This window comes from Somniosus microcephalus, chromosome 3 (assembly GCF_052327205.1).
Source record: "Somniosus microcephalus isolate GS21.2 chromosome 3, FLI_Smic_1.0, whole genome shotgun sequence".
In the NCBI taxonomy this organism is placed as follows: domain Eukaryota; kingdom Metazoa; phylum Chordata; class Chondrichthyes; order Squaliformes; family Somniosidae; genus Somniosus; species Somniosus microcephalus.
This window is the reverse complement of record NC_140989.1, coordinates 278,977,000-279,003,787: the sequence shown is the minus strand read 5'-3', so window position 1 is coordinate 279,003,787 and position 26,788 is coordinate 278,977,000. Positions and strand designations below refer to the sequence as shown.

The 26,788-nt window shown below is 42.6% G+C and overlaps 2 protein-coding genes across 5 annotated transcripts in view; one reads left to right on the top strand and one right to left on the bottom strand.

Annotated features, from left to right (window-relative positions):
* The window catches only part of LOC147121993 (neutrophil cytosol factor 2-like), a 99,925-nt gene extending 92,354 nt beyond the window's left edge, over positions 1–7,571 (top strand). Inside the window, 1 exon segment of the mRNA XM_085982612.1 lies at positions 1–7,571. Within this exon segment, the coding sequence (XP_085838738.1) occupies positions 1–32 (32 nt within the window). The 3' untranslated portion in view covers positions 33–7,571.
* The window catches only part of smg7 (SMG7 nonsense mediated mRNA decay factor), a 123,622-nt gene continuing 101,545 nt past the window's right edge, over positions 4,712–26,788 (bottom strand). For all 4 annotated transcript variants that reach the window (XM_085982605.1, XM_085982609.1, XM_085982606.1 and 1 more), the window contains 5 exons: positions 16,915–17,001; positions 15,029–15,188; positions 14,012–14,185; positions 12,734–12,882; positions 4,712–6,941 (listed from right to left, as the gene is read on the bottom strand). In XM_085982605.1, coding sequence (XP_085838731.1) covers positions 6,828–6,941; positions 12,734–12,882; positions 14,012–14,185; positions 15,029–15,188; positions 16,915–17,001 — 684 coding nt within the window. In that variant the 3' untranslated portion in view covers positions 4,712–6,827. The remainder of the gene's footprint in view (positions 6,942–12,733; positions 12,883–14,011; positions 14,186–15,028; positions 15,189–16,914; positions 17,002–26,788) is intronic.

The following is a 26,788-nucleotide window of genomic DNA, read 5'->3' as shown; positions in this document are numbered from 1 at the left end:
AAATGGCTGAAATTATGAATTCAGGAATGTAACGTACATGCTGATTTTGAAGTGGTCCCTTTCTCCTAGGGCAATGCTAGAATGATTATCTACAGATGATGAAAAAGTTTGCTTGTGGTTTAAATTTCTAAAATTGTTTATTCGAACACTCAAGTCAATTCAGCTTGTGTTTGACTACTCCAAAAAAAATTGGGAAAGTAATGCTGAGTTTCTTGAGTTGCAAGGCAGTGTAACTTAATGTGGCTAGTTTGCACCACTCTCAACTGGTATAAGATCAGTAAGTACAGTATAACTACACTGTAAATCTTCTTACATATACATAGGATATACAGTACAGTAACAGGCCATTCGGCCCAACCAGTCAATGCTGGCGTTTATGCTCCACTTGAGCCTCCTCCCGTCTTTCCTCATCTAACTTTATCAGCATAACCCTCTATTCACTTCTCTCTCATATGCTTGTCCAGCCTCCCCTTAAATGCATCTATACTATTCGCTTCAACCACTCCCTGTGGTACCGAGTTCCACATTCGCACCACTCTCTGGGTAAAGAAGTTTCTTCTGAATCCCCCATTTGATTTCTTGGTGACCTCTAGTTTTGCTCTTCCCCACAAGTGGAAACCCTCTCTCTGTCTACTCTATCAAAACCTGTCATAATTTTAAAGACCTCTATTAGGCCACCCCTCAGCCTTCTCTTTTAAAAAGAGACCCTGCCTGTTCATTCTTTTCTGGTATCATTCTTGTAAATCTTTTTTGCACCCTCTCGAGTGCCTCTATATCCTTTTTATAATATGGCATTCAGAATTATACACAGTACTCCAAGTGTGGTCTAACTAAAGTTCAATATAAGTTTAGCCCTGCTGTATGCCTCAGACATGGACCATGTACAGCAAGCACCTCAAAGCACTGGAGAGGTACCACCAACGCTGCCGCCGCAAGATCCTGCAAATCCATTGGCAGGATAGGCGCACCAACGTCAGTGTTCTCACTCAAGCCAACATCCCCAGCATCGAAGCTTTGACCACGCTCGATCAGCTCCGATGGACGGGTCACATCATCCGCATGCCCGATACGAGACTCCCAAAACAAGCGCTCTACTTGGAGCTCTGACACAGCAAGAGAGCCCCAGGTGGGCAGAGAAAATGCTTCAAGGACACCCTCAAAGCCTCCATGGAAAAAGTGCAACATCCCCACTGGGAATCCCTGGCCCAAGACCGCACAAAGTGGAGGAGAAGCATCCGGGAAGGCGCCGAACACCGAATCTCTTCACCGGGAGCAAGCGGAAGCCAAGCGCAAGAGCGCACGTAAACCTAAGCACCCCACCCACCCGCCCCTTCACATCAGTCATCCGAGAACTAATTTTTAATGTGGGAGTAAGTCATCCTCGGTTCCGCCTAAGAAAGAAATAAGTTGAGCATAACTTCTCTACTTTTCAATTCTATCCCTCTAGAAATAAACCCTAGTGCTTGGTTTGCTTTTTTTAATGGCCTTATTAACTTGCGTTGCTACTTTTAGTGATGTGTATTTGTACTCAGAGATCCCTCTGCTCTTCTACCCTATTTAGATTCTTATTTTCCAAGTAATATGTGACCTAATTTTTCTTACCAAAATGTAATACCTCATTTATCTGTGTTGAAATTCATTTTCCAATTATATGCCCATTGAGTTTATTAATGTCGTCTTGTAATTTTTTGCAGTCCTCCTTAGTATCGACTAATAGTGCCTCTGCCCTAGATTCTTTTAAAATGCACTGATGTAATCTGCCCAGACTAGGGGTTTTATCCTGAGTTTGATTAGTTTATTTAACATTTCTCCTTTTTGACTGTCCCTTAATAGCCCTATTACCATCTGAACTTTCCTTTATTTGTGTGCCTGTAGAATATTTTGTTTTGTTCCTTGATAATTTAATCACAATTCCTTTTTGCCTTCCTAGTTGTTTTTTAAAAAATTCTCTCCTAATCTCTTCATATTCTCCCTTGTCATGCTCTCCCCTGCTGTCCATGTACTTACATAGAAACATAGAAGATAGGAGTAGGCCATTCGGCCCCTCGAGCCTGCTCTGCCATTCAATGCGATCATGTCTGATCATCCAAATTCAGTACCCGGTCCCTGCTTTCTCCCCATACCCCCCTTGGTCCCTTTAGCCTTAAGAAATATATCCAACTCCTTCTTGAATATATTTAATGAATTGGCCTCTACTGCCTTCTGTGGCAGAGAATTCCACAGGTTCACCACTCTCTGGGTGAAGAAATTCCTCCTCATTTCTGTCCTAAATGGCCTACCCCTTATCCTTAGACTGTGACCCCTGGTTCTGGACTCCCCGACCATCGGGAACATCCTTCCTGCATCTAGTCTATCCAGTCCTGTCATACTTAATGTATGCCTCTTTCCTTACCCATAATTTTTCTCATATGTCTTTATTCATCCATGGTGTCTCATTAGTGTTTAGCTTGTTCTTGTTTTTTAGTGGAATATATTTTTCCTGGACTCTGTTGAACACCATTTTAAATGTTTTCCATTGCTGTTCTACATCATTGTTTTCCCAATATTGTTGTCCATTTTATTTTCCCAAGTTCTATTCTCAGCCCCTCAAAATTGGCTTTAATCTATTACCGTGGTCTTCGTCATACTTATGTGCTGCCATTTCTATCACCTTGTTTTAGTGAGTTTATTAAAGTTTATGTATTTAATTAACCAGCTTATAGTTTAGTTTTTAAATAATTACTAGACCTAGTTTGAGTTATAGGTAGATGAAATTAAATATTTACCTGTAACACAAAGCACTACAAGTATTGGAGGCAAAAAGCAGCATCTCCTTCCCCCCTGCTCCGAATTCCCATTGCTCCAAATTCCAAACTTGGACAACATCTAACTGCTCAAAAACATCCTGCTTTCCCAAAAATGTTTATTTATAATGCCTTTAGCTCAACTCAAACAAGGAATCAAAGCCCAATTGTTTAGCAGCTCAACTGATCCTATTCTCAGAGGGAGAAAAAAAATCTAATCATTCTTATTTTGGATCCTATGAGTTTTCACCTGTATCTTTTTGGCGGGATCTTATCAAGTGGATTCCAAAATATATTGGGCATTATCTCTGCTGTACCGTCAAAGAATTATAATATATAATAAATTTAATAAACCCATAATGGATTAGATTAATTGCTTTTGCTCTCTCATTCACCAGTCTTTGATTGCTTGCTTTATAATAGAGCATCTTTCTTACTGCACAAGGTGAACTAACAGGTCTACAACTCCCAGCTTCATATACCTAAACTTTTCAATGACTAGAAAGAAAGAGACTTGCATTTATATAGCACCTTTCACGACCACCGGATGTCTCAAAGCGCTTTACAACCAATGAAGTACTTTTGAAGTGGAGTCACTGTTGTAATGAATCACATTGACCATCTTCCCTAGCTCAAACGGCTTTGTATTTTTTTTGGTTAGCGGGGTGCAACAATATATTTAGGTTTTGCAAGCATACAGAGAGGTAAGCTGTTGTACCTTGCTAAGAGGTTGTGTTCTCCTCTTTCTATTGATGTGGAAGCTCCAGGATATCCACTCCATGGGAAGCAAATTTATTGAGTCAATTTCCTGGACACGTCAACAAAGCTGTCCAGATAGGCCAAGACAACTAAAGTACCAACATAACTAGTTTCAGACACAGCAACAGGGTTTACAATAACAATCTTATCTAATGCCTTGCCTTGCCTTTATACCAGGCTAAATTACAGATGTAGGTGGGGTGGTGCTTTTTTCATGGTGTCATTTAAAAAAAAAGGTACATTAATCAAATTGTTACACCGGCTTTATCTCTACTCCATCCCTCTCCCTGGCAACTGTCTGAGGCTGAACTAGACTGTTTACAACCTTGGTGTCATATTTGACCCTTAGATGAGCTTTCGACCACACATCCACACCATCACTAAAACCGACTCCGCCCCCACCTCAGCTCATTTGCTGAAACCCTCAACAAAGTGCCCAAAGCACTTTACAGCCAATAAAGTACTTTAAGTGTAGTCACTGTTGTAATGTAGGAAACACGGAAGCCAATTTGCACACAGCAAGCTCCCACAAGCAGCAATGTAATAATGATCAGAATTTTTTTTTTTTGTGATATTGACCAGGACACTGGGGATAACTCCCCTGCTCTTCTTCAAAATAGTGCCATGGGATCTTTTACATCCACCTGAGAGAGCAAACAGGGCCTCAGTTTAACATCTCATCCAAAGGAAGGCACCTCCAACAGTGCAGCACTCCCTCAGTACTGTACTGGAGTGTCAGCCTAGATTTATGTGCTCAAGTCTCTGGAGTGGGACTTGAACCCACAACCTTCTGAATCAGAGGAGAGAGATGCTACCAACTGAGCCACGGCCGAGGTACGGTTCCATGGGTAGCTACTGCGTTTCAGTACCTCAACCAAGTGATCATCCTTTATATGTAAGCACAGGGTGTTCTGCCATGTTATTCAATAATGGGGACATTTCAACCAAGCTCGATCCTGTCCTTCATTTCTAGCACCCAGGAATCCTGGCTGACTTTTCCTGTATGCCTTAAAAAATAGACAATTATGAAAATTTAAGTAGCACGCAACACAATTTATCTTGCATGTTTAACAGTATTTAATGTAAGTTTAGCACCACACCAATGTTTGTAGATTTTTCCTTCAAGGACCATCCTTAAAGGAAAACACTGTGCACAGAAGAACAAGTGATTAAACATAAACAGTTTTATTTAGAACATGGTTTCATTTATTGAAGGCAAAGCTGATTCCAGCAATTGCTGCACAAGTTCTTACACAAAAAAGACATGAACACAAAAGCTTAGAACAGAAACCATTTTTTCCAAGGGCCCTATAATCTTTCTTGCAGTGCTCCTGTTCCCCAGAAATATAATTATTCTGAACAGCATACATGCATGCAGGTTGTGAATTCATGCCCTGGTACTTTTGCTAACCTTCTGGGACTTGTCAGCTCAGTGAGTAGACCTGGGGGCGAGGTGATTCAGTACCAGAGTAGTTTTATAGTTAGGTGACCAGAGCAGAACGGTGGAATGTTTCAGTGGGTTGGCTGTGGAGCTGCACTTCTAACTGTGGTGTAGAGCACTGTTTGCCTTTTTTTTTTTTAAACAGGGAGTGGGGGTTGTCTTAGTTGCTTTCAATCTGTAAGTCCATATACTGTGAAGAGGTTGTTATACACCATTTCTCTCAAAAAAAAATCCTTTTCTCCACCTCTCCTTCCTAGTGTTGCGCTTCTTACCAACCTGGCCTGAATTGTCTAGCCCCCGCCTGAGCTCCATACTTTCCCCCACAAGCATGAGACATTGGTTTTGAACAGTTCTCAGTAACTCAGACAATGTAACCCTTCCATCACAAAATAAGAACAGAAAACATTGTTTTCCTGCACAGTTACATCAGCTTTTGCCATTAGAAATTCAATTGAAAGAGTTTCTACTGCAAGTACATTTTCATTACTGTGACTTAGAATGGTTTTAACAGACATTTTCCATGTGAGTCTGCAAACAATACATTCAGATCTTTCCACAAAGCTCAAAAGGACAGAAATGTTTGTTACATTCAAGAGCCTGAAACTTTTACTGATATGATGACCACAGTGTATGACCCATGCTTTTCATATATTTTTTTTTTTTTAATTGTAAATGGGAGTAGCAGGTGGCCACATGCAGCAACAAACACCCACAAGTACAAGTGGCCCACTCACTCACTCACTCACATACCTGCTTTGTGCCCCGTTTTGCTGAACCAGCAGCATTGCTGGACCCTTTTTCCACTTTGAAAGACACTGCCAAATCGGGAATAAAAATTACCATCAGACAGAAGCCGACAAAAGCTGTTCTTATCTAGTAATTAAAAGAAGCCTGAACTAGAACTAAATAGATAAATTAACCCCTTTCAAGGTTGGTATGCTATAGTAAAATTTATAGCTACTGTTATAATCAAAAACCACTAATTTAAAATCCTTAGCAATTACTGCTTTTTTTGTTTTAAGCAGAGCTCTCTGCTGCACGTCTTATCACCATTTTAGCTAGGACTGCTACAGAACAGTATCACAAGTATTTAATATTGTAATGGCTACTGCAGCTATTGACATTAACAACTAGTTTTTCCTTTTAAAAAATCTATTAGCTAAAGGTGCAGTGATGTGAAGCTGTTTTCAAACACACAAAACCCTTGCCTGTCTGAAAAGTTGCCTTCATATAAATTCACTAACAGAATGCCTCCACACATCCTTATGTAATAGGTTCGAGGAAAGCTGACGAATGGGCCAGTGTCACTACATTTAGAGATTACAAGCACACCTGTTCCTTAACAGAGCAGAAAATGATCACTCTCAAAAACCAAGATGATAGAGGATTTAAAAAACGTAACCACATCCTCACTAGCAGAGCATTCATTAGTTGATTCTCCTCTTATTTTATTTTTACAATGTAACACTACTTCAGCCCACTTGGCTTTTCCTTCCCCATCTCATCTCCCTTCATTGCCCAACCATATTAGAGATGTATAAAATGGAGAAGAACATAGGAGATCTTTGAATGAGCAGAATCAAGTGGTTAGGAGATAACTGAGTGAGGCAGGTGATGGACCTTCCTCTGGAAGTGACAGGAAGCATGTAATGTTCTTTTTTTGTTTTTTTCCTCAGCAGCAGCTTTGTGCACACGCAGCACTGGTGGAGTGCTTACGCCCTCTCAACAGCAAGAAAACACAGAGGAGAGAGGGCTGCCACCTGCAGGGGACCGTGGGTTGTAATGCAAACCCAACATGCCTTGAGTTGTGTAACCTGGATTCACCGGTCATGCCATTGTGCCTCTCAGTGTGGTGGGTTCAGTGTGCCGAGTCCTCGCTGTTGCTTCTGTTTCTGCTGCATTAGCAGCTGCTCCAGTGCAGAGGGTCCAGGATGCATCATTGAACTTGACCAGATTGACTGCAAAGGGAGGGGAGGGGAAATAAAATGAAGAAACTGTATCATTATGGAAATTCAACAGCCTTTAAAGAAATTTTTTTCCCAGTAAAGGAGTAGCAGTATAGACACCGACAATTCCCCACCACCTCCCCACCCCCAAATAGTAGAGCAAGTTTTCTTTCCCGAGACCAAACTCAGACTATATAAAGATGTGCTGTTCTACTAATGTTATGGGTTTGGGGGTGGGGCAAGCGTGCTTCTTTACACTAGAGACATAACCAGGTCATTACTTGCACTGAACGTTTACTTAAAATTAATACCAAAAACAACATGCGGTGCCATTCCAACATTCCCACTGGGCAAAGGTTTCAATGGAAGAACAAGATGGTTCACAATTTTTTGTGATCTATTGTGAATATTCTGAAAGGCAATGCTCTTAACTCTGGATATTTTATTATCACATTCATCTAAATAACAGTTCTAATATATCTACAGGGAACATTGCAGGTTAAAAATAAAACATCAAATCACACCTCTGCTTGGCCCAAAATTGGTAGTTTACTGTAGGACATTCATTTTTCTCACAAAAAAGCAAGAAATTCTATGCATTCTAGAAAACATTATCAAAGAGAAATAAAATGTATGAAACTATTTCTGCATTCAGCTTGTCCTCAGTGCAACAATATATTTTTAATACATCGTTGGGATGTGGTAGTTGCTGACAAGGCTGGCATTTATTGCCTGAGTTTGATCAAATTGAAGTGGCTTGCTAGGCTACTTCAGAGAGCAACTAAGAGTCAACCACGCTGGTGTGGGGCTGCAGTTACATATAGGCCAGACTATGATAGAACGTCAGGTTTCCTTCCGTAAAGGACATCAGCAAACCAGTGGGCTTTTAGGTCAATTCGACAGCTACATGGTCACTTTTATGTTTTATTTGCCGGTTTTAAAAAAAAAGCTGAATTGAAATTCTCAAACTGTTGTGATGGGATTTGAACACTCATTCTCTGGATTAGTCCAGTAACATCATGGCCCAGAAATTCCAGAACGGGGCTTGCAGCGCGTGCAAGCCCCGTATTTGCACTTACCCCGCGCTCGTGCCGATCAGCTTCTGGGACGCCTGAACTTGCAGAAATAGAAAGCACATTCCCGGGCAGCGTATGACGTCACGCCGCCCAGGAGTGCAGCCAGCGCGAAGCCAGGAGCGTGCACTGTAAGTGAGACACGCCCCTTGAGGTCTCAGTTTCACTGGACACGCCCCCAATGTTTCTGTCAAGCTGCTAAGGATTTTTACATGCAAAGCAGCAGTTTAAATAGGTTTTTGGAAGTTTTTTGAAGATTTTGGTAACTTTTATAAACTTTTAAAAATGTTTACATTATTTTGAGTAATCTGAAGTAGTTTTAAAGAGAATTAAAGCAATTTAAAGACTTTTAAAAGCCCTAAAAGAATTTTTTTAATTCCATTTATTTATTTAGCAATGTCGTCGTCATACGTGCCTTCACACTGTTCCCTTTGGGGAACTGTATGAAGTGGTGGAAGGATTTATGGCCATGATTAACGCTCATTCCGTGACCGTAACCATCTTTGAACCAGCCATTAGGGCGGTTAGTCCTATGGCGGGAGGGTTTTACGGGCTCCCACAAGCTATACAAGGAGGGGGGGCCACCCACACCCACGGACGCAAATATCCCACTGGATGTCAACCCAGAATTTAGAGCCGGAGCTCCGACTCCACTTGCCGGGACTGTCTGGAGCGGGGTTCGAAACCCTACCCTGATCTGGCCCAGCGGCGGGGATCCTACCGCTATGACAAAGGCCCAATCCAATTAGCAATGTGAAATGGCAGCATAGGGCTCCAGTCACGGGGAGGGAAAAGGCGCAGGAAACGTATGGGTGTCACCTTTTGTGCGGAGTGGGCCTTTTGCGTAGCAGTAAGCATCCCCGCCGCTGGGCCAGAAGGAGTAGGGTTTTGAACCCCACTCCAGACAGTCCCGGCAAGTGGAGTCGGAGCTCCAACTTTAAATTCTGGGTGGACATCCAGCGGGATACTTGCGTCCGTGGGTGTTGGTGGCCCCCCCCCCCTCAGATGGGTTGTGGGAGCCCGTAAAACCCTCCCGCCATAGGACTAACCACCCTAATGGCTGGTTCAAAGATGGTTACGGTCACGGAATGAGCGTTAATCACGGCCATAAATCCTTCCACCACTTCATACAGTTCCCCAAAGGGAACAGTGTGAGGATACGTACGATGATGACCTCTTGCGCAATGCACCTCCTTGGACCCTCAGTCGCAGATGCGAGGGGGCAAGTCGTGCAATTGTTAAATTTTTTATTTTATTGACATGTAAAATGTTGGCCCAGTAATTCCCTTCCAAATGCGCTAGTACGGTCGGGGTACTTACGCATCTGGCCGGATGAAATGCCGGTTTTCAGCATGCACAGTGCATGTGGGGAAAACCGGCATTTCCTGTCCTCTGAACGAAGGGGTTCAGAGGCAGAACGCGTGCGACTGCACAGGCAGCGCGTGCGCAGTATAATTCGCCGCTTTCATTAATGCTTTCAGTGAGGTCCAGTCATTACAACTTACACATGAAAAAAGCATGGGTACAGTTGCTCCAGAGGCTGCGGAGGAAGATATTTCTTATCGTGGAGCTTCTGAAAGTATGTATGTCTGTATATATTCCTTTGCGTGTTATGTATATATTCCTTTACTTATGTGTATGAATGTATTATTTAATTATGACTTTCAGAGAAAGTAACTTATTGGAAAATCATAATTAAAAATATACATTCATACACATTAGTAAAGGAATATAAAACATACATACATATACGTAAAGGAATATATGTGGACATACATACATAACTCATTCTCACATTCCATTCACACAGCCACAATTGCTCCTTCTACCTACCGTTCTGAAAACCTGTTTAAAAAAAAAAAAATTAAAGTTTAAAACTTACTTAAAATAACTTCCCTCCCTTTCCCAAACCTAAATATTACATTTCATAAGCTCCTCCATAAAATATATCTCCTTCCCCAGCCAATGAACAACTTTACACTTGCTTTTTTCAAGTGTAAGTTCTAGGGACTTACCCTCACTGAATCCATCAGTGAAATCTACAAAGTTCACTGCGCAAGCGCTGCCTGTGCAGTCGCACGCGCTGTGAATAGACCTCGGGTCTGGAAATGCCGGCGTTCCCCGCATGCGCTGTTCCTGCTGAACGCCGGCATTTCCAACGGCCAGATGCGTGAGTAACCCGACCGTACTCACGCTTCTGGCCTGGAATTTCTGGCCCAATGACTATGCCACCATATCCACAATATTAATTGTGCAGTTTTAGGTTATCCTGAAATACTATTGCCGCCTGACGAGTCAAGTTAAAAAGAGACTATTTTTACTAGTGACTTTCCTTTAGAAAGAGCAAACTTGCATTTATATAGCACCTTTCATGTCCTCGGAGCATCCCAAAGTGTTTCACAGTACTTAAAAAAAAAAAAAAAAAAAAAGTGTGGCCAATATTGTAATGTAGGAAAATGAAGCAGCCAATTTGCATACAGCAAGATCCCACAAACAGCAATGAAATAAATGACCAGATAATCTGTTTTGGTGCTGTTGGTTGAGGATAAATATTAGTTGGGACACTTCTGCAGACAACAATCAGGAATTTTGGCAGATTGCTTCTATGTAGGGACAGACGGTTTATGGGTTAGAGAGTTTAACATTTTCACTGCCTCTGGGACGTTTAATGCAAAGTTGTAGTACTTGGGCAACAAATCACATTACGAGGGATGCATGGCAATCTGGGATTTATACCATGTCAAAAGAAGTCTTTACTCACTTTTTACAAGGCCATCTCCAACCACTTGTATTCCTCACTGCCCAAATCCCCTTGCAAACCCACTTCCTTCTGCATTCATCCTTGGGAAAAAAACTCTTCGCCAAGTCATTTACTTTCAAACCCCCAACTACATTTGACCTTCCATTTACCATGATACTTCTATAGCTGTCAATTTGATCAACCACTCCCTCACCTTTTGATACCCTTGTCCCCAGCAAAATCTTTATTCTTTCCTATTCCAGTCATTCCCCCTGGTATGGCCCCCACCATTGCTCCCTCAAGTCCAAGAGGCAGAGAGTTGGCACACAACTGGTTTAACCATCCATCGCCAGATCTAGCTATATCACATCAAGTGCCATCAGGCCTCATTCCCCTTTGCCAAATCCACTCAATACTTCAGGATCACTCTGGAGAGCAACGATAACCCCAGGCTTCTCCACTATCAACAATCTCCTAAAACCACTGCCCCCTCCACTCTCATCAACAACAAATTCCCTCTTAAATTGATCTCATCCACAAGACAAACCTCCTGCTCCCATGATCCCTCCTATTCAAAACTGACAATCACCCTGCCCCTCAAGAAACCCACCCATGATCCCTCTGTCCTTGCAAGCTACATCCCCCATCACCATCACCAATTTCCCATTCCAAAGTGTTTAACGTGTTGTTGCCTTCCAGATTTATGCCCATCTTTCCTGCAACTTCCTGTTTGAATCTCTCCAATCAAGTTTTTGACCCTGCCACATGACCAAAATGGCCCCAATCATCAAAGTTATAAATGACTTCCTCTGTGACTGTGACCGTGGTGCATTACCCCCCATAACTTCTCGGCAACCTTTGACACGGTCAACTACGCCATCCTCCTCCAATGTCTCCCATTCATTATCTAGCTCAGTGGGACTTCCTTCGCTTGGTTCTGCTCTTACTGATCTGATCGTAGCCAGAGCATGTCTAACAAGGGCTTCTCCTCCCACTCCTGTACCATTACCTGTGGAGTCTTCAAGGATCTGTCCTTGGCCCCCTCCTATTCCTCATCTACATGCTTCCCCCATGGCAACATCATCCACAGACATGGGGTGAGCTTCCAAATGTATTCTGATGACACACAGCTCCACCTCTCCACTGCCTCTCTTGACCCCTCTGTTGTCAGAAGGCTTGTCCGACATCCAGCCTGGGAATGAGCTGTGCTTTCCTTCAGCTAAATATCAAGACTGAAGCTGTCGTCTTCAGACCCCACCACAGACTATACCCTTGCCACCAATTCCACCCCCGCCCCAGCCACCGTCTCAGGATGAGACGGACTGTTTGCAATCTCGGCATCCTATTCGACCCCGAGCTGAGTTTCCAATTCCATAGCCTCTCCATTACAAAGACTGCCTACTTTCACCCCTGTAACATCACCCGCTTATGACTCATCCATCTGCTGCTGAAACCCTCATCCATGCCTTTGTCACTTCCAGACTCGACTAATATTTGTCTTGGGCGATAGAGCAAAACAGGCGACAGTGAGTCTGCAGCCTGTTCCACAGTCTGGCTGATTTTCTTTTCCATTGATGTCATACCCCATTGAGTCTTAATCCCTGTTTTGTGCTGGATTCGCTGATCTCAAATAGGACTGTATTGGGGTGCTATAGCTGGCCTCAGTATCCCTGCATCAGGAATGATTTTAAAAAAAAGAACTTAATCAGCCAGGCCCCCTGCTCCTGGTTGCTTTCCAGTGACCCCTACTAGAAGTGGGTATCTGGATAATATTGGGCTTGGCTGTGATGGTCCCCATGATTGAACAAGGCCACCAAAACAAATTATCCAAGATTAAATTTCAAGAATAATTACTTTTGGAAAGTAGGAGGACTATTTTCACCCATGGAACCACATCCTAATATGAATCATCACCCTTAGAACAGGAGAGGCAAGGGAAGAAAATAGGAATTGGGTGGGGGAGGGGGGAGGAATCTAGTGAAATATCATACCTTGAAACTGTCCATGAGCAGTGTGGACGAGTCATCCAGTGTGGTGTCTGGGGCAGCCCACGTGTTGCTAGGAGTACTGCCCTGATGCCAGGTATTGTCTGAAGAGGAAGGTGCGGCAGGTAGATAGTCCAGGCCAAATCCACTCATTACTGTGTTTTTTTTAAAACAACAAAAAAGGCCAAGACTAAATGTACAATATCTTATGGAATGATCTAAATACACATTTTAGAAAGATGAAAAGTACTAACAGTGATAGATAGTTTTGAGAATCAGAAATTATATTTAATATGTGACTTGCATTAAGAATGGAGTAACCACTAAACTAAAGGTGAAACACTAAGAACACAAGAAAATCCTGCAAATAAAAAGGGCATTCCAACCAGTCTTCAAGTATAATTATTCTATTATGGACTTCCCTCCCACCCACCTGTTGTACGCTATAAAATGATTACATTAACTGGTGTGCCTGTAAGGAAGACTTCTATTTATATAGCACCTCCAATTAATTGTTGAAGCACAGTGTCTATTGATGCATAAGCAACCATGGCAGCCATTCTGCACCTGTAATGTTCCACAAACAGCTACGAGATGAATGACTAAGTAATCTGGTCGTTGTTGGTGGCTGAAGGGGTAATGCTGTTCAGGACACTAGAAGAACACTCTGCTCTTCTTCAAATAGTGCCATGTGATCTTTAACATCCAGATCAACAGGTAGATGATGCTTCAGGTTAGTATCTCATTACAAAAGCTGAAGCTTGTATCAGGGTGGTGGGAGATATGATTCAATTCTTAATTACTGCCGTAGTCAAGGAAAATTATAATTTTCGCTTTTAAAGACACAGTTTTATCAATAGCCTGTTTAAATATTAAGAATTCTGATCAATTTTTACATTCTTTCGCTTTCACTGTCTTTCTGTTGATTTAAAAAATTTGTTTGATCTGTAGGGCATCTGATTTGGAGGAAATACTATGCCTGACAATGCAAGGAATCCAAGTTAACAATTCACAATGCTTAAATGATTTCACCATTTCAAGCACACATGCTCACACCATCAGGCTCAATATCTTGTTCAGGACAGTTCTCTGACATTACACTGCACGATTTAAAAAGAAACGTACAGATGTTGCAGGTAATGGGCATTGTTTATAAATTCTGGACTTTTACAAGGGATACTGAAACTCATTCCAAATAATTTAAGAGCCCTTTTCTATATAAAGCTAAACAACCTGTTAAACAGGCAAATAGATGCCAATATTTGAAGCTATTAGGTACTCTACCCGGCTTGTCTGTACGTTTCATGTTCCAGCGGTCAGTCAGCCTCCTCTCACTGTTGTCAGGTGTTCCAATCGGTCCAAAGCCAGAGAATGAGTTCTGGTTGTGGGTTGGAGGAGAACTTGGTAGGCTGCTGGGATTAGAGGAGTGAGGAGACTGGCTTGCTGGTGTTGAGTGATCTATTATTTGAAGAAGCACATGTAAAGAAAGGGAAAAGAAAGAAAGTGAGGTTCCTTGCTTCAGGATCTGCAATTGTTCGGCCAAGGTTGAAAAAGAATGCCCGTCATCCCATCAGTTTGGGCTAGTGGACCTAGGTCCCAGAGGTGAAAGGTGTGGTAAACCACTGTTTGTTATTGTTGTTGTTGCACACTGTTGTGCCTATGCATGCCTCAGCTGACTCCGCCCCTGGCTCCACCCACATGCCCGGGTATAAAGGTGACTGCTCTGCAGCCCCTGCCCTTTTGGATACCAGGCAACCACGAGAGGCATGCTCTGTTCTTTGCTAATAAAAGCCTATTAATTAACTCTGTCTTTTATGAGGAATTGATAGCGCATCAAAAGGCCAATGTGGAATCCACACCATCCAATTCCCAGGATTTTTACTGGTATTTCGGGGGGTTTAAAAACATGATGATAGCCACTTTTCCATGAAAAAATGCAGAACAGTGGCCTTAATTATTTTATGATACAAGTGAACACCTGAGCAATTACTGCTGGGACAAAAATAAAAACAAAATTATCTCTCTATTCCTATAATCCAACTTGTTGTGATCAATGTGTTGCATAAAATAATATAATATAAAACTTTGTTATTTCCTTGACCAAAATGTTTGTAAAATGGCTTAGACGATAGCCAATAAAAGTCAAGGTACATGTGTGTGCATTCATACTGAAAAATAAAATGACTGAAAACTGGACTTCACACACAGCTGCTTAGAATCAGGAAAGGAGCACTTTCAGTGGTGGAATGTCTCGTTAAAAACAGCATTGGTAGTAAATAAAGACTACTTAAAAGCACAAACCTGAGCTGGCAGGAAGAGATGGGGACCAAGGATTTCCATCAAATAGTGAGTAGCAGGAGGCCTCATGAAATGCTTGTGGTGGTGCATTCTCCGATTTGCCACTTGGTGCTAGATTCTTGCCATAAACCTCACTGAAAATGCTGTTATTCTGAGAGTTCTCCTGAAAGCAACAGGTAGGATGTAATAAGACTGTTAAAATGACATGCTGATAGAAGTATATTGAAGTTAAAATATTATTCCAATGGTATGTTTTGAAACTATCGCAAGATCTATCTACATTTCATTAAAGTGAAACATCAAACAGGATAATAAACAGCAGCTGCACACAGTCTTACCATTCATAATCAGGTCTCCGGCAAGAGCTACATGGCAGCATTACAGATTTTACCCAGTGTGTTCCAGGCATTTATTCTACTTCAAGAAGTTTTGCTAGGGGCTTCCTCAAAGGGAGAGAAAAGGAATTTGGTAGCAGGCGAGTGAGGTAACAGCCATCTGCTTTTAGAGCCATTTAATTTGAAGTGGTCAGATAACTGACTTCTAAAGATCACTAAATCCACTGGGTGAGTTCTCATCAATGGCATTCTGTAATGTGATCATTATAATTTGGGTTTTCTCCCAACACTTTCAACCTGTGTTTATAGCAAAGCAGCAACTTCCAATACAGACAAGAAGTGCACTACAAGTCGAAACTAGCACCATTATGTGTGGTGTGGATCAGTTAACGTGCCACAGGGTTAATAATTATCCCTTTTTTAAAGGCAGTATAATGCATCAGTGACTATATGGAGTGCCCAAGAGAAACACAAATACTGAAGGTGCAAATACTTAAAGCAACAAACATGCATTTTAATGGCTTCTGTCGCATCCATGGGACTTGCCAAAGCACTTCTCAGCCAATGAATTACTTTTAAGTGCGGTCACTTGTTCTGTATGTAAACTCAGCAGCCAATTTGTGAACAGCAAGGTCTCAAAAACAGCAAATGAGATTAATGGCTAGCTAAGCTTTTTGGTGGGGTTGATTGAGTGATGAACGCTAGCCAGGACAACTTGCCATCCTTCTGCAAAATAATGCCACAGGATCTTTTACATCCACCTGAATTGGGCATTGGTTTGACATTTCATCCAAATGGCACCTCCCAACAATGCAGCAAACCCTCAGTACTTCACCAAAGTACCAACCTAGATTATATGCTTAAATCTTGGGAGTAGAGCTTGAACCTTCTGACTCAGAAGTGAGCGTGCTAGCAACTGAGAGAAACTAACATTTCCAAAACAATTAAAATCAATCTAAAAGTGGATAAAATATCTTAAGAACATTTCTTACACAGAGGCAACAGCAAGGCAAAAGACTTTCATAGACTTCGTAATAGAATGTTTGTATTTGGTTGACTCAATTTCTATCAGCCCACAGAGGCCAAGTGGCAACAGCCTAAATTAAAACCAAAAACTGAACTTGAGCACTGAACTAAGGATGTTGAGGAAAGTCTGCAGTGTACATTGCAGACAAAATTCATCTGAATGAAGAGCTGCCAAAGAAACAATAGTGTCTTCTTTCCATAGAATCACTCATAGGAACATAGAAAACATAGGGGGAAAAAAAAGCCATAGTTGGTTTACTTAGCTTTTTAATCTTCGATCTATAGAAGAACTGGGTGACTATACGCAGTGCCTTACATAACCAATACTACAATATCTGAAAGATTACTCCATTAACATATCAAATAATACAATTAAATATAAAATACAATTGAATGTACTTCTGTTGCCTTTTATATGTTCCAATCGTTGCACCCATCAATAGTGTTATAAAAATGACCATAATGAAAATAGAACTTAAAAAACATTTGTTACTTTCTAAAAATGGGTTTTGATTTTACTAAACATACCTGATTGAGTGAAAAAGGCGGCAAGGACAATAAGGAGGAAGAGGTAATCAGCTCAGAAGGCCTCTCCAGTCGAGATCGGTTTGGCATCTACATGAAGTAAAAAAAAAAGGAAGTCATTCAAATACATTACAAAATAAAATGCAGTAAAAAAATCTATAATATCTACTGCTTCAAATTAATTTATTACAACATTCATATAATAGAATGAATCAACACAGCCACATCAGACCCCTAACATTTGCTGATATGTGAGCAGGGAACTAGGAAACAGTTAACAGATCGGATGAAGTTGGGTAACTTCACTCTTGCCCATTACTAATGGGTAAACGAAGATAATACAATATTGCTGTGAAAGAAACAAAGGAACCGGTTGTGGTAACAATGAGAGATTATATGATTTATTAATAGTCAGACAACCAGTTGGATATACAAGAGGCTTCCTGCTCCCATACAAGATTCCCATATATAAAAACAATTATTCACTGTACACACCAGTCTATGTAATGTAAAAACAGAAAATGCTGGAAACACTCAGCCGGTCAGGCAGCATCCGTGGAGAGAGAAAAACAGAGTTAACGTTTCAGTCTATAATATTTTGTAACCCTGATATGCACGAGTGAAAATCATTTAAAGATTTGGATTTGCAGGCTGAAAAGGTTCAAATTAGCCCAAGTTTGTTGAATTCTTTACACTTCTACTATGACCCGGTTGCCTTAATGGGAGGACTGCCTTTGTGGCAATGTTTGCAGCTATACCCTTGCATTCTTTCTGGACGCACAAGAGGTGCAAGAAACCGGTTAAAAAGTTGCTTTACTGGCACCCTTTCCACTCTCCACCCCCCTCAAGGTATCCAACATTTTGAGGACCAATGGCTTGTGTACTAACAGCACCAAGCCCTGCTCTCCACCTCTGTATTCTGGCAGTTATTTACATGAACTCAACTTCAAATAGGGGAGGGCAAAGGTATGAGCATACAAATCAAGTTTTCAGTAGCAAAAGCTTGATTATCTCCATAATACATCTGAGTAGATTCTTTTCATATACAACATGTCATGCTTAACTTTAAAATATGTCTGTTTATCTGATGTGGAAGCCAAGCAATATATCTAAGTGGCTAAGCTGATTGACATTTACTAGCCTCTAAAGAAATCCTACTTACAAGTTGTACACCATCACATTCATGACAATCTCTCCTACAATTCTACTCATGCAACCCAAAAAACACCAATTTTATTTAGGATAAACTGGAAAACTAAGCTTAAAACAAGTTTAATTATTCAAAAAGATACTATGCATTGTGTACATACAATACAGCAGTGACTATACTTCAAAAGCACTTTATTGGCTGTAAAGTGCTTTAGGAAGTCCTGAGGTCCTTTAAGGCACTATATAAATGCAAGTTTTTTTTCTTTCTTACAATTGCAGAGATCAGATCAGCGTGTTTAACCAGGCATAAAGCAACATATGTAAAAATTATTCTTCAAAAATGATGCACAATTCCTACAGTTTGTAGCATTAAGAGATGCAATGAAAATATCACAAAACCTGTAACTGCAATTTCAGGAAACAGCTGCCACAATCTCAGTGAAATTTGCATAATGCGATGTTACCATCCTGAGCTGAAAAATACTCAAATGTTCTTCCTTTGTTTGGAACATGAACGTTCCTATTTAAGAACGGCACTGAAGTTTGTATGTACAAGCAATTAAGGATGCTGAGCTTTCACATCTTGCCACTGGATTTAGGATTACAATACAAGGCCGGGGTTTTAACAGCACTAATTGACAAGTTAATATTGCACTGGGTTCAAATACCTGCATTCAGAAAATTTGATATTTTCACTTCTGATTTTGTTTTCACTTATTTCAAATGGACAAAGCAACAAAGTATAGCCAAGTTTTGTAGAACAGCAAAGCAGGTAAAAAAACAATAAACTTTGACAGAAAAAAAAAATCCCAATGACTTGAGTTTAGCTCATTTTTGGGGAACATTTACAAACCTAAACTAAAGTAAATCCATTAAACCCCATACTAATAGTGCAATACAACTCCCTTTAGATATGCAGTGTCCCTTTAAAAAACATCACGTTATATACATTCATTGCTGGAAGAATTAGGGTTGGTCCTTTTTTTAAAAAAAAGCATAGAGTTAGAGCACCACTTCTTTCACTGATGTGCTATTATTTGTACACTCTGGGAAAACATGGGGACATATACCAGAAATCTCACCGGCACAATTTCTCTTCTGGATTGGTTTAAACAAATTTAATTTTCAAAATATTTCAACTATCACCAGTAAAATTTCTGACTGCACTCATTTACATACCTTAGGGTTCTCCATAAAGTAACAATGGAGATTTAATTTGGCATGGTTGGTGTCAGAAACACAGAAATAAAGGCCCCGATTGAAATCTGCAACAGGCTGGGAGCAGGGGGTTCGATAGTTCACCACGCAGGAGTAGCATGGACTTGAGCGGGAGCGGCGGCAGCTTAAAGGGAGCACCGGAGAAGGCCCAGGACACAGCACGGACCTGAGCGGGAGCGGCGGCAGCTTAAAGGGAGCACCGGAGAAGGCCCAGGACAGTGTGGATCTGAGCAGGAGCGGCGGCAGCTTAAGGGAGCACCGGAGAAGGCCCAGGATACAGCACGGACCTGAGCGGGAGCGGCGGCAGCTTAAAGGGAGCACTGGAGAAGGCCCAGGATACAGCACGGACCTGAGTGGGAGCAGCGGCAGCTTAAAGGGAGCACTGGAGAAGGCCCAGGATACAGCATGGATCTGAGTGGGAGCAGCGGCAGCTTAAAGGGAGCACTGGAGAAGGCCCAGGATACAGCATGGATCTGAGTGGGAGCAGCGGCAGCTTAAAGGGAGCACTGGAGAAGGCCCAGGATACAGCATGGATCTGAGTGGGAGCAGCGGCAGCTTAAAGGGAGCACTGGAGAAGGCCCAGGATACAGCATGGATCTGAGTGGGAGCAGCGGCAGCTTAAAGGGAGCACTGGAGAAGGCCCAGGATACAGCATGGATCTGAGTGGGAGCAGCGGCAGCTTAAAGGGAGCACCGGAGAAGGCCCAGGACAGTGTGGATCTGAGTGGGAGCAGCGGCAGCTTAAAGGGAGCACCGGAGAAGGCCCAGGACAGTGTGGGTCTGAGCGGGAGCGGCGGCAGCTTAAAGGGAGCACCGGAGAAGGCCCAGGATACAGCATGGATCTGAGTGGGAGCAGCGGCAGCTTAAAGGGAGCACCGGAGAAGGCCCAGGACAGTGTGGGTCTGAGCGGGAGCGGCGGCAGCTTAAAGGGAGCACCGGAGAAGGCCCAGGACAGTGTGGATCTGAGCGGGAGCGGCGGCAGCTTAAAGGGAGCACCGGAGAAGGCCCAGGACAGTGTGGGTCTGAGCGGGAGCAGCGGCAGCTTAAAGGGAGCACCGGAGAAGGCCCGGGATACAGCATGGACATGAGCAGGAGCGGCGGCAGCAGCTTAAAAAAACTAAAAACAAGGAATGACGTCAAAGGACAGCAGGTTGGTGAGTATTACAGCTCTTTTGCTCTCTAGGTTAGGTAAGTGGATTAAATTCAGAACTGGGAGAGTATTAACGACTATAACTTTATTGAATTAATAACAAACTAAATTAACTAATTAAATCTAAAAATTAAAAATAATAATTTGAATAAATACTGTAACTAATTATATAAATAAAATAAGGTTAGATAGAGATGGCAGTGCATGCTGTGTGTCACAACTGCAACATGTGGGAGTTGGTGGAAACCAACGAGATCCCGAACAACCACATCTGCAGTAAGTGCCTGCAGCTCGAGGAACTTCGGCTCAGAGTTGTTGAGCTGGAGTCCGAGCTGCTGACATTGCGTTGCATCAGGGAAGGAGAGAGTTACCTGGACACTTTGTTCCAGGAGGCAGTCACACCCCTTAGGTTAAGCAGTACTTTAGAGTTAGTCAATGATCAGGGATAGGAGGGTGGGGCTGCGAGTCAGGAAGGCATGGGGACCCAGGATATAGTGATGGAGGAGCCTCAGCCCTTGACTTTGTCCAACAGGTAAGAGGTACTTGCTGCCTGTATGGATGAGAACAAGGACTGCAGGGAGGATGGGCAAACTGACCACAGCACTGTGGTAAAGGAGGCCATTCTCAAGTGGGCAGAGTAAAAAGAAATGTGGTAGTGGTAGGCGACAGTATAGTCATGGGGATAGATACTGCTCTCTGCAGCTGCAACAGGGAGTACCGAAGGTTATGTTGCCTGCCCGGTGCCAGGGTAAAGGATATCTCCTCGCGGCTGAAGAACTTGGGAGTGGGAGGGGGAGGATCCAGTTGTTGTGGTCCACGTAGGAACAGACGACATAGGTAGAACTTGGAATGAGGTTCTGCCGAGGGAGTTTGAGGAGCTAGGATCCAAATTAAAAAGCAGAATCTCAAAAGATAATAATCTCTAGACTGGCACCAGTACTGGGGAAAGAGAGCGCTGTTCCAATGGGAGGGGTTCTACTTAAACCAGGCTGGGACCAGTGCCTTGGCGAATTGAATAACTAGGGCAGTAGACAGGGCTTTAAACTAATGAAGGGGGGGGGGGGGCGCGTTGGGAGGATTCAGGAAAAAGTAAATTTAAAACTAGCAAGAGAAAGGTCAAGGCTCCAGAGCGGAGTAGAGTTTTGGATAAAAATAAGCACAGAGGGTCAGGAAAGGACAGAGTAAGAAAGGTAATAGGGCATCAGTGACTAAGGTGACATCAGGGAAAAATAGAAAAGTCAAAGCTAAAGACACTATATCTGAATGCGTGAAGCATTCGCAACAAAATAGGTGAATTAATAGCACAGATAGAAATGAATAGGTTTCAACCAACAGCCATTACGGAGACGTGGTTGCAAAGTGGCCACGGTTGGGAACTAAATATTCCAGGATACTTCGCTTATAGAAGAGATAGGCAAAATGGAAAAGGAGGAGGGGTAGCCCCGATAATAAAGGATGGGATAAAGACAGTAGAGAGATCTTAGCTCGGAAAATCAAGAAGTAGAATCAGTTTGGGTGGAGCTAAGAAACAGAAAGGGGCTGAAAACATTGGTGGGAGTTGTAATAGTGTGGAGGACAAGTTCCTGGAATGTATACAAGATAATTTTCGAGATCAGTATGTTCAGGAACCAACTAGGGTACAGGCTATTTTAGATCTAGCATTCTGCAATGAGAAAGGGTTAATTAATAACCTTGTAGTAAAGGGGCCTTTAGTGAAGAGTGGCCATGAGTTTGAATGAGATTTAGTTAAATCCAAAACTAGGGTCTTCAATTTAAACAAAGCAAACTACGTAGGTATGAGGGGCGAGTTGGCTAAGGTAGATTGAGAAACTATATTAAAAAGGTACGACAGTGGACAAGCAATGGCTAGCATTTAAAGAATTAATACATAATTTACAACAGATATACATTCCTTTAAGCACAAAAACCCCAAATCCTTTGTGTCTGACTTCATGGAAGACGCAAAAACTTTCTGGAAATAGTGGAGAACCAAGGCTCTAGCGAGAACGATAACTGAAAGAAATTAGCAAAAAAAAATAGTACTGGAGAAATTAATGGGACTTAAAGCTGATAAATCCCCATGACCCGATGGCCTACATCCTAGGGTTTTGAAAGAGGTGGCTATAGAGATAGTGGATGCATTGGTTGTCATCTTCCAAAATTCCACAGATTCTAGAACAATTCCTGTGGATTGGAAGGTAGCAAATGTAACCCCACTATTTAAGAAAGGAGGAAGCGAGAAAACGGGGGAATACAGACCAGTTAGCCTAACATTAGTAGGGAAAATGCTAGAATCTATTATTAAGGACGTGGTAACAGGGCACTTAGAAAATAATAATAGGATTGGGCAGAGTCAGCACGGATTTATGAAAGGGAAATCATGTTTGACAAATCCAAGAGTTTTTTGAGGTTCTAACTAGCAGAATAGATAAGGGGGAATCAGTGGATGTGGTGTATTTGGATTATCAAAGGCATTCGATAAGGTGCCTCACAAGAGGTTATTAAACAAATTAGGGCTCATGGGATTGGGGGTAATATACTAGCATGGATTGAATATTGGTTAACAGACAGAAAAGAGAGTAGGAATAAACGGGTCATTTTCAGGTTACTAACGGTAGTGTAATTAGTGGTATTGATTTGATTTAATTTAATTTGAATTAATTAAAGGGTAAGTCATGGCATGCTCCTCCTGCGCTATGTGGGAAATCAGGGACACTTCCTGTGTCCCTGACGACCATGTGTGCGGGAAGTGTACCCAGCTGCAGCTACTGGCAGACCGCATTGCAGCGCTGGAGCTGCGAATGGATACATACTGGAGCTGAGGACGTCGTGGATATCACGTTTAATCAGTTGGTCACACCGCAGGTAAAGGCTGCACAGGCAGGAAGGGAATGGGTGACCGCCAGGCAGAGTAGTAGGCGCAGGCAGGTAGTGCAGTGGTCCTCTGTGGCCATCCCCCTCTCAAACAGATATTGGATATTGTTGAGGGAGATGGCTTATTGGGGGAAGGCAGCAGCAGCCAACTTCCTGGCACCGTGGGTGGTTCTGCTGCACAGGACGGGAGGAAAAAGAGTGGGAGAGCTATAGTAATAGGGGATTCCATTGTAAGGGGAATAGATAGGCGTTTCTGCGGCTGCAAATGAGACTCCAGGATGGTATGTTGCCTCCCTGGTGCAAGGGTCAAGGATGTCTCGGAGCGGCTGCAGGGCATGCTGGGGGGGGGGGGGGGTGGGGGGGTGAAAAGCCAGTTGTCGTGGTGTATATAGGTACCAACGATATAGGTAAAAACCGGGATGAGGTCCTAAAAGCTGAATATAGGGAGTTAGGAGGTAAATTAAAAAATGGGACCTCAAAAAGGTAGTAATCTCAGGATTGCTACCAGTGCCACGTGCTAGTCAGAGTAGAAATAGAAGGATATTTCAGATGAATATGTGGCTAGAGGAATGGTGCAAGGGGGAGGGATTCAAATTCCTGGGACATTGGAACCGGTTCTGGGGGAGGTGGGGCCAGTACAAACTGGACGGTTTGCACCTGGGCAGGACCGGGACCGATGTCCTTGGGGGAGTGTTTGCTAGTGCTGTTGGGGAGGGTTTAAACTAAAATGGCAAGGGGTTGGGAACCTGTGCAGGGTGACAGAGGAAAGGGAAACAAGGATAGAAGCAAAAGACAGGAAGGAGAAAAGCAAAAAAGTGGCAGTCAGAGAAATCAAGGGTTTAAATCAAACATGGCCACAGTAAATAATAATTCTAAAAGGTCTAAGAGTGTTAAAAAAACAAGCCTGAAGGCTTTGTGTCTTAATGCAAGGAGCATTCGTAATAAGGTGGATGAATTAGCTGCGCAAATAGATGTAAACGGATATATATGATATGATTGGGATTACGGAAACATGGCTCCAGGGTGACCAAGGATGGGAACTCAACATCCAGGGGCATTCAATATTCAGGAAAGACAGGCAAAAAGGAAAAGGAGGTGGGGTAGCATTGCTGGTTAAAGAGGAGATTAACACAATAGTAAGGAAGGATATTAGCTCTGATGATGTGGAATCTGTATGGGTAGAGCTGAGAAATACCAAGGGGCAGAAAACGTTAGTGGGAGTTGTATACAGCCCCCCAAACAGTAATGCTAAGGTTGGGGATGGCATTAAACGGGAAATTAGAGATGCGTGCAATAAGGGCACAGCAGTTATCATGGGTGACTTTAATCTACATATAGATTGAGCTAACCAAATTAGTAACAATACTGTGGAGGAGGAATTCCTGGAGTGTATACGGGATGGTTTCCTGGACCAATATGTTGAGGAACCAACTAGAGACCAGGCCATCTTAGACTGGGTATTATGTAATGAGAAAGGAATAATTAGCAATCTTGTTCTGCGAGGCCCCTTGGGGCGGAGTGATCATAATATGATTGAATTCTTCATTAAGATGGAGAGTGAAGTATTTGACTCAGAGACTAGGGTCCAGAATTTAAATAAAGGAAACTACGATAGTATGAGGCACGAGTTGGGTAGGATGGATTGAGGAACGTTACTTAAAGGGTTGACAGTGGATAGGCAATGGCAAACATTTAAAGATCGCATGGATGAACTACAGAATTTGTTCATCCCTGCTTGGCATAAAAATAAAACAAAAAAGGTGACTCAACCATGGCTAACAAAGTAAATTAGGGATAGCATAAGATCCAAGGAGAGGACATATAAATTGGCCAGAAAAAGCAGTAAACCTGAGGATTGGGAGCAGTTTAGGATTCAGCAAAGGAGGACAAAGGGATTAATTAAGAGGGGGAAAATAGAGTACGAGAGTAAGCTTGCAGGGAACATAAAAACTGACTGTAAAAGCTTCTACAGATATGTGAAGAGAAAAAGATTGGTGAAGTCAAGTGTAGGTCCCTTGCAGTCAGAATCAGGGGAATTTATAATGGGGAACAAAGAAATGGCAGATCAATTAATTACATACTTTGGTTCTGTCTTCACAAAGGAGGACACAAATAACCTCCCAGAGATGTCGGGGAACATAGGGTCTAATGAGAGGGAGGAACTGAATGAAATCAGTATTTGTAGGGAAATGGTGTTAGGGAAATTGACGGGATTGAAGGCCGATAAATCCCCAGGGTCTGATAATCTATATCCTAGGGTACTTAAGGAAGTGGCCCTAGAAACAGTAGATGCATTGCTGGTCATCTTCCAAAATTCTATAGACTCTGGAACAGTTCCCATGGATTGGAGGGTAGCTAATGTTACCCCACTATTCAAAAAAGGTGGTAGAGAGAAAACGGGGAATTATACACCGGTAAGCCTGACATCAGTAGTGGGGAAAATGCTAGAGTCCATTATAAAAGGTGTAATAGCAGAGCACTTGGAAAACAGTGACAGGATCGGACAAAGTCAACATTGATTTACAAAAGGTAAGTCGTGCTCGACTAATCTACTGGAATTTTGGATGTAACTGGTAGAATAGATAGGGCGAACCAGTGGATGTGGTGTAGTTGGACTTTCAGAAGGCTTTCGATAAGGTCCCGCATAAGAGATTAGCAAGTAAAGTTAAAGCACATGGGATTGGGGGCAAGGTACTGACTTGGATAGAGAACTGGTTGGCAGACAGGAAGCGAAGAGTTCGAATAAACGGGTCTTTTTCTGAGTGGCAGGCAGTGACTAGTGGGGTACCGCAGGGATCGGTGCTAGGACCCCAGCTATTCACAATATATATTAATGATCTAGACTAGGGAACTAGATGTAATATCTCCAAGTTTGCAGACGACACAAAGCTGGGTGGGCGTGTGCGCTGTGAGGAGGATGCCGAGAAACTCCAGTATGATTTGGACAGGTTGGGTGATTGGGCAGATGCATGGCAGATGCAGTATAATGTGGATAAATGTGAGGTTATCCACTTTGGTGGCAAAAACAGGAAGGCAGATTATCTGAATGGCAATAGATTGGGAGAAGGGGAAGTGCAACGAGACCTGGGTGTCCTTGTGCACCAGTCGCTGAAGGTAAGCATGCAGGTGCAGCAGGCGAGTAAGAAGGCAAATGGTATGTTGGCCTTCGTAGCGAGAGGATTCGAGTACAGGAACAAGGATGTCTTGCTGCAGTTGTACAGGGCCTTGGTGAGATCACACCTTGAGTATTATGTGCAGTTTTGGTCGCCTTATCTGAGGAAGGATGTTCTTGCCATGGAGGGAGTGCAGCGAAGATTCACCAGACGGATACCTGGGATGGCAGGAATGACGTATGAGGAGAGACTGGGTTTATACTCGCTGGAGTTTAGAAGAATGAGGGGTAATCTCATTGAAACTTATAAAATTCGAACAGGACTAGACAGACTAGATGCAGGAAGGATGTTCCTGATGGTGGGGGAGTCCAGAA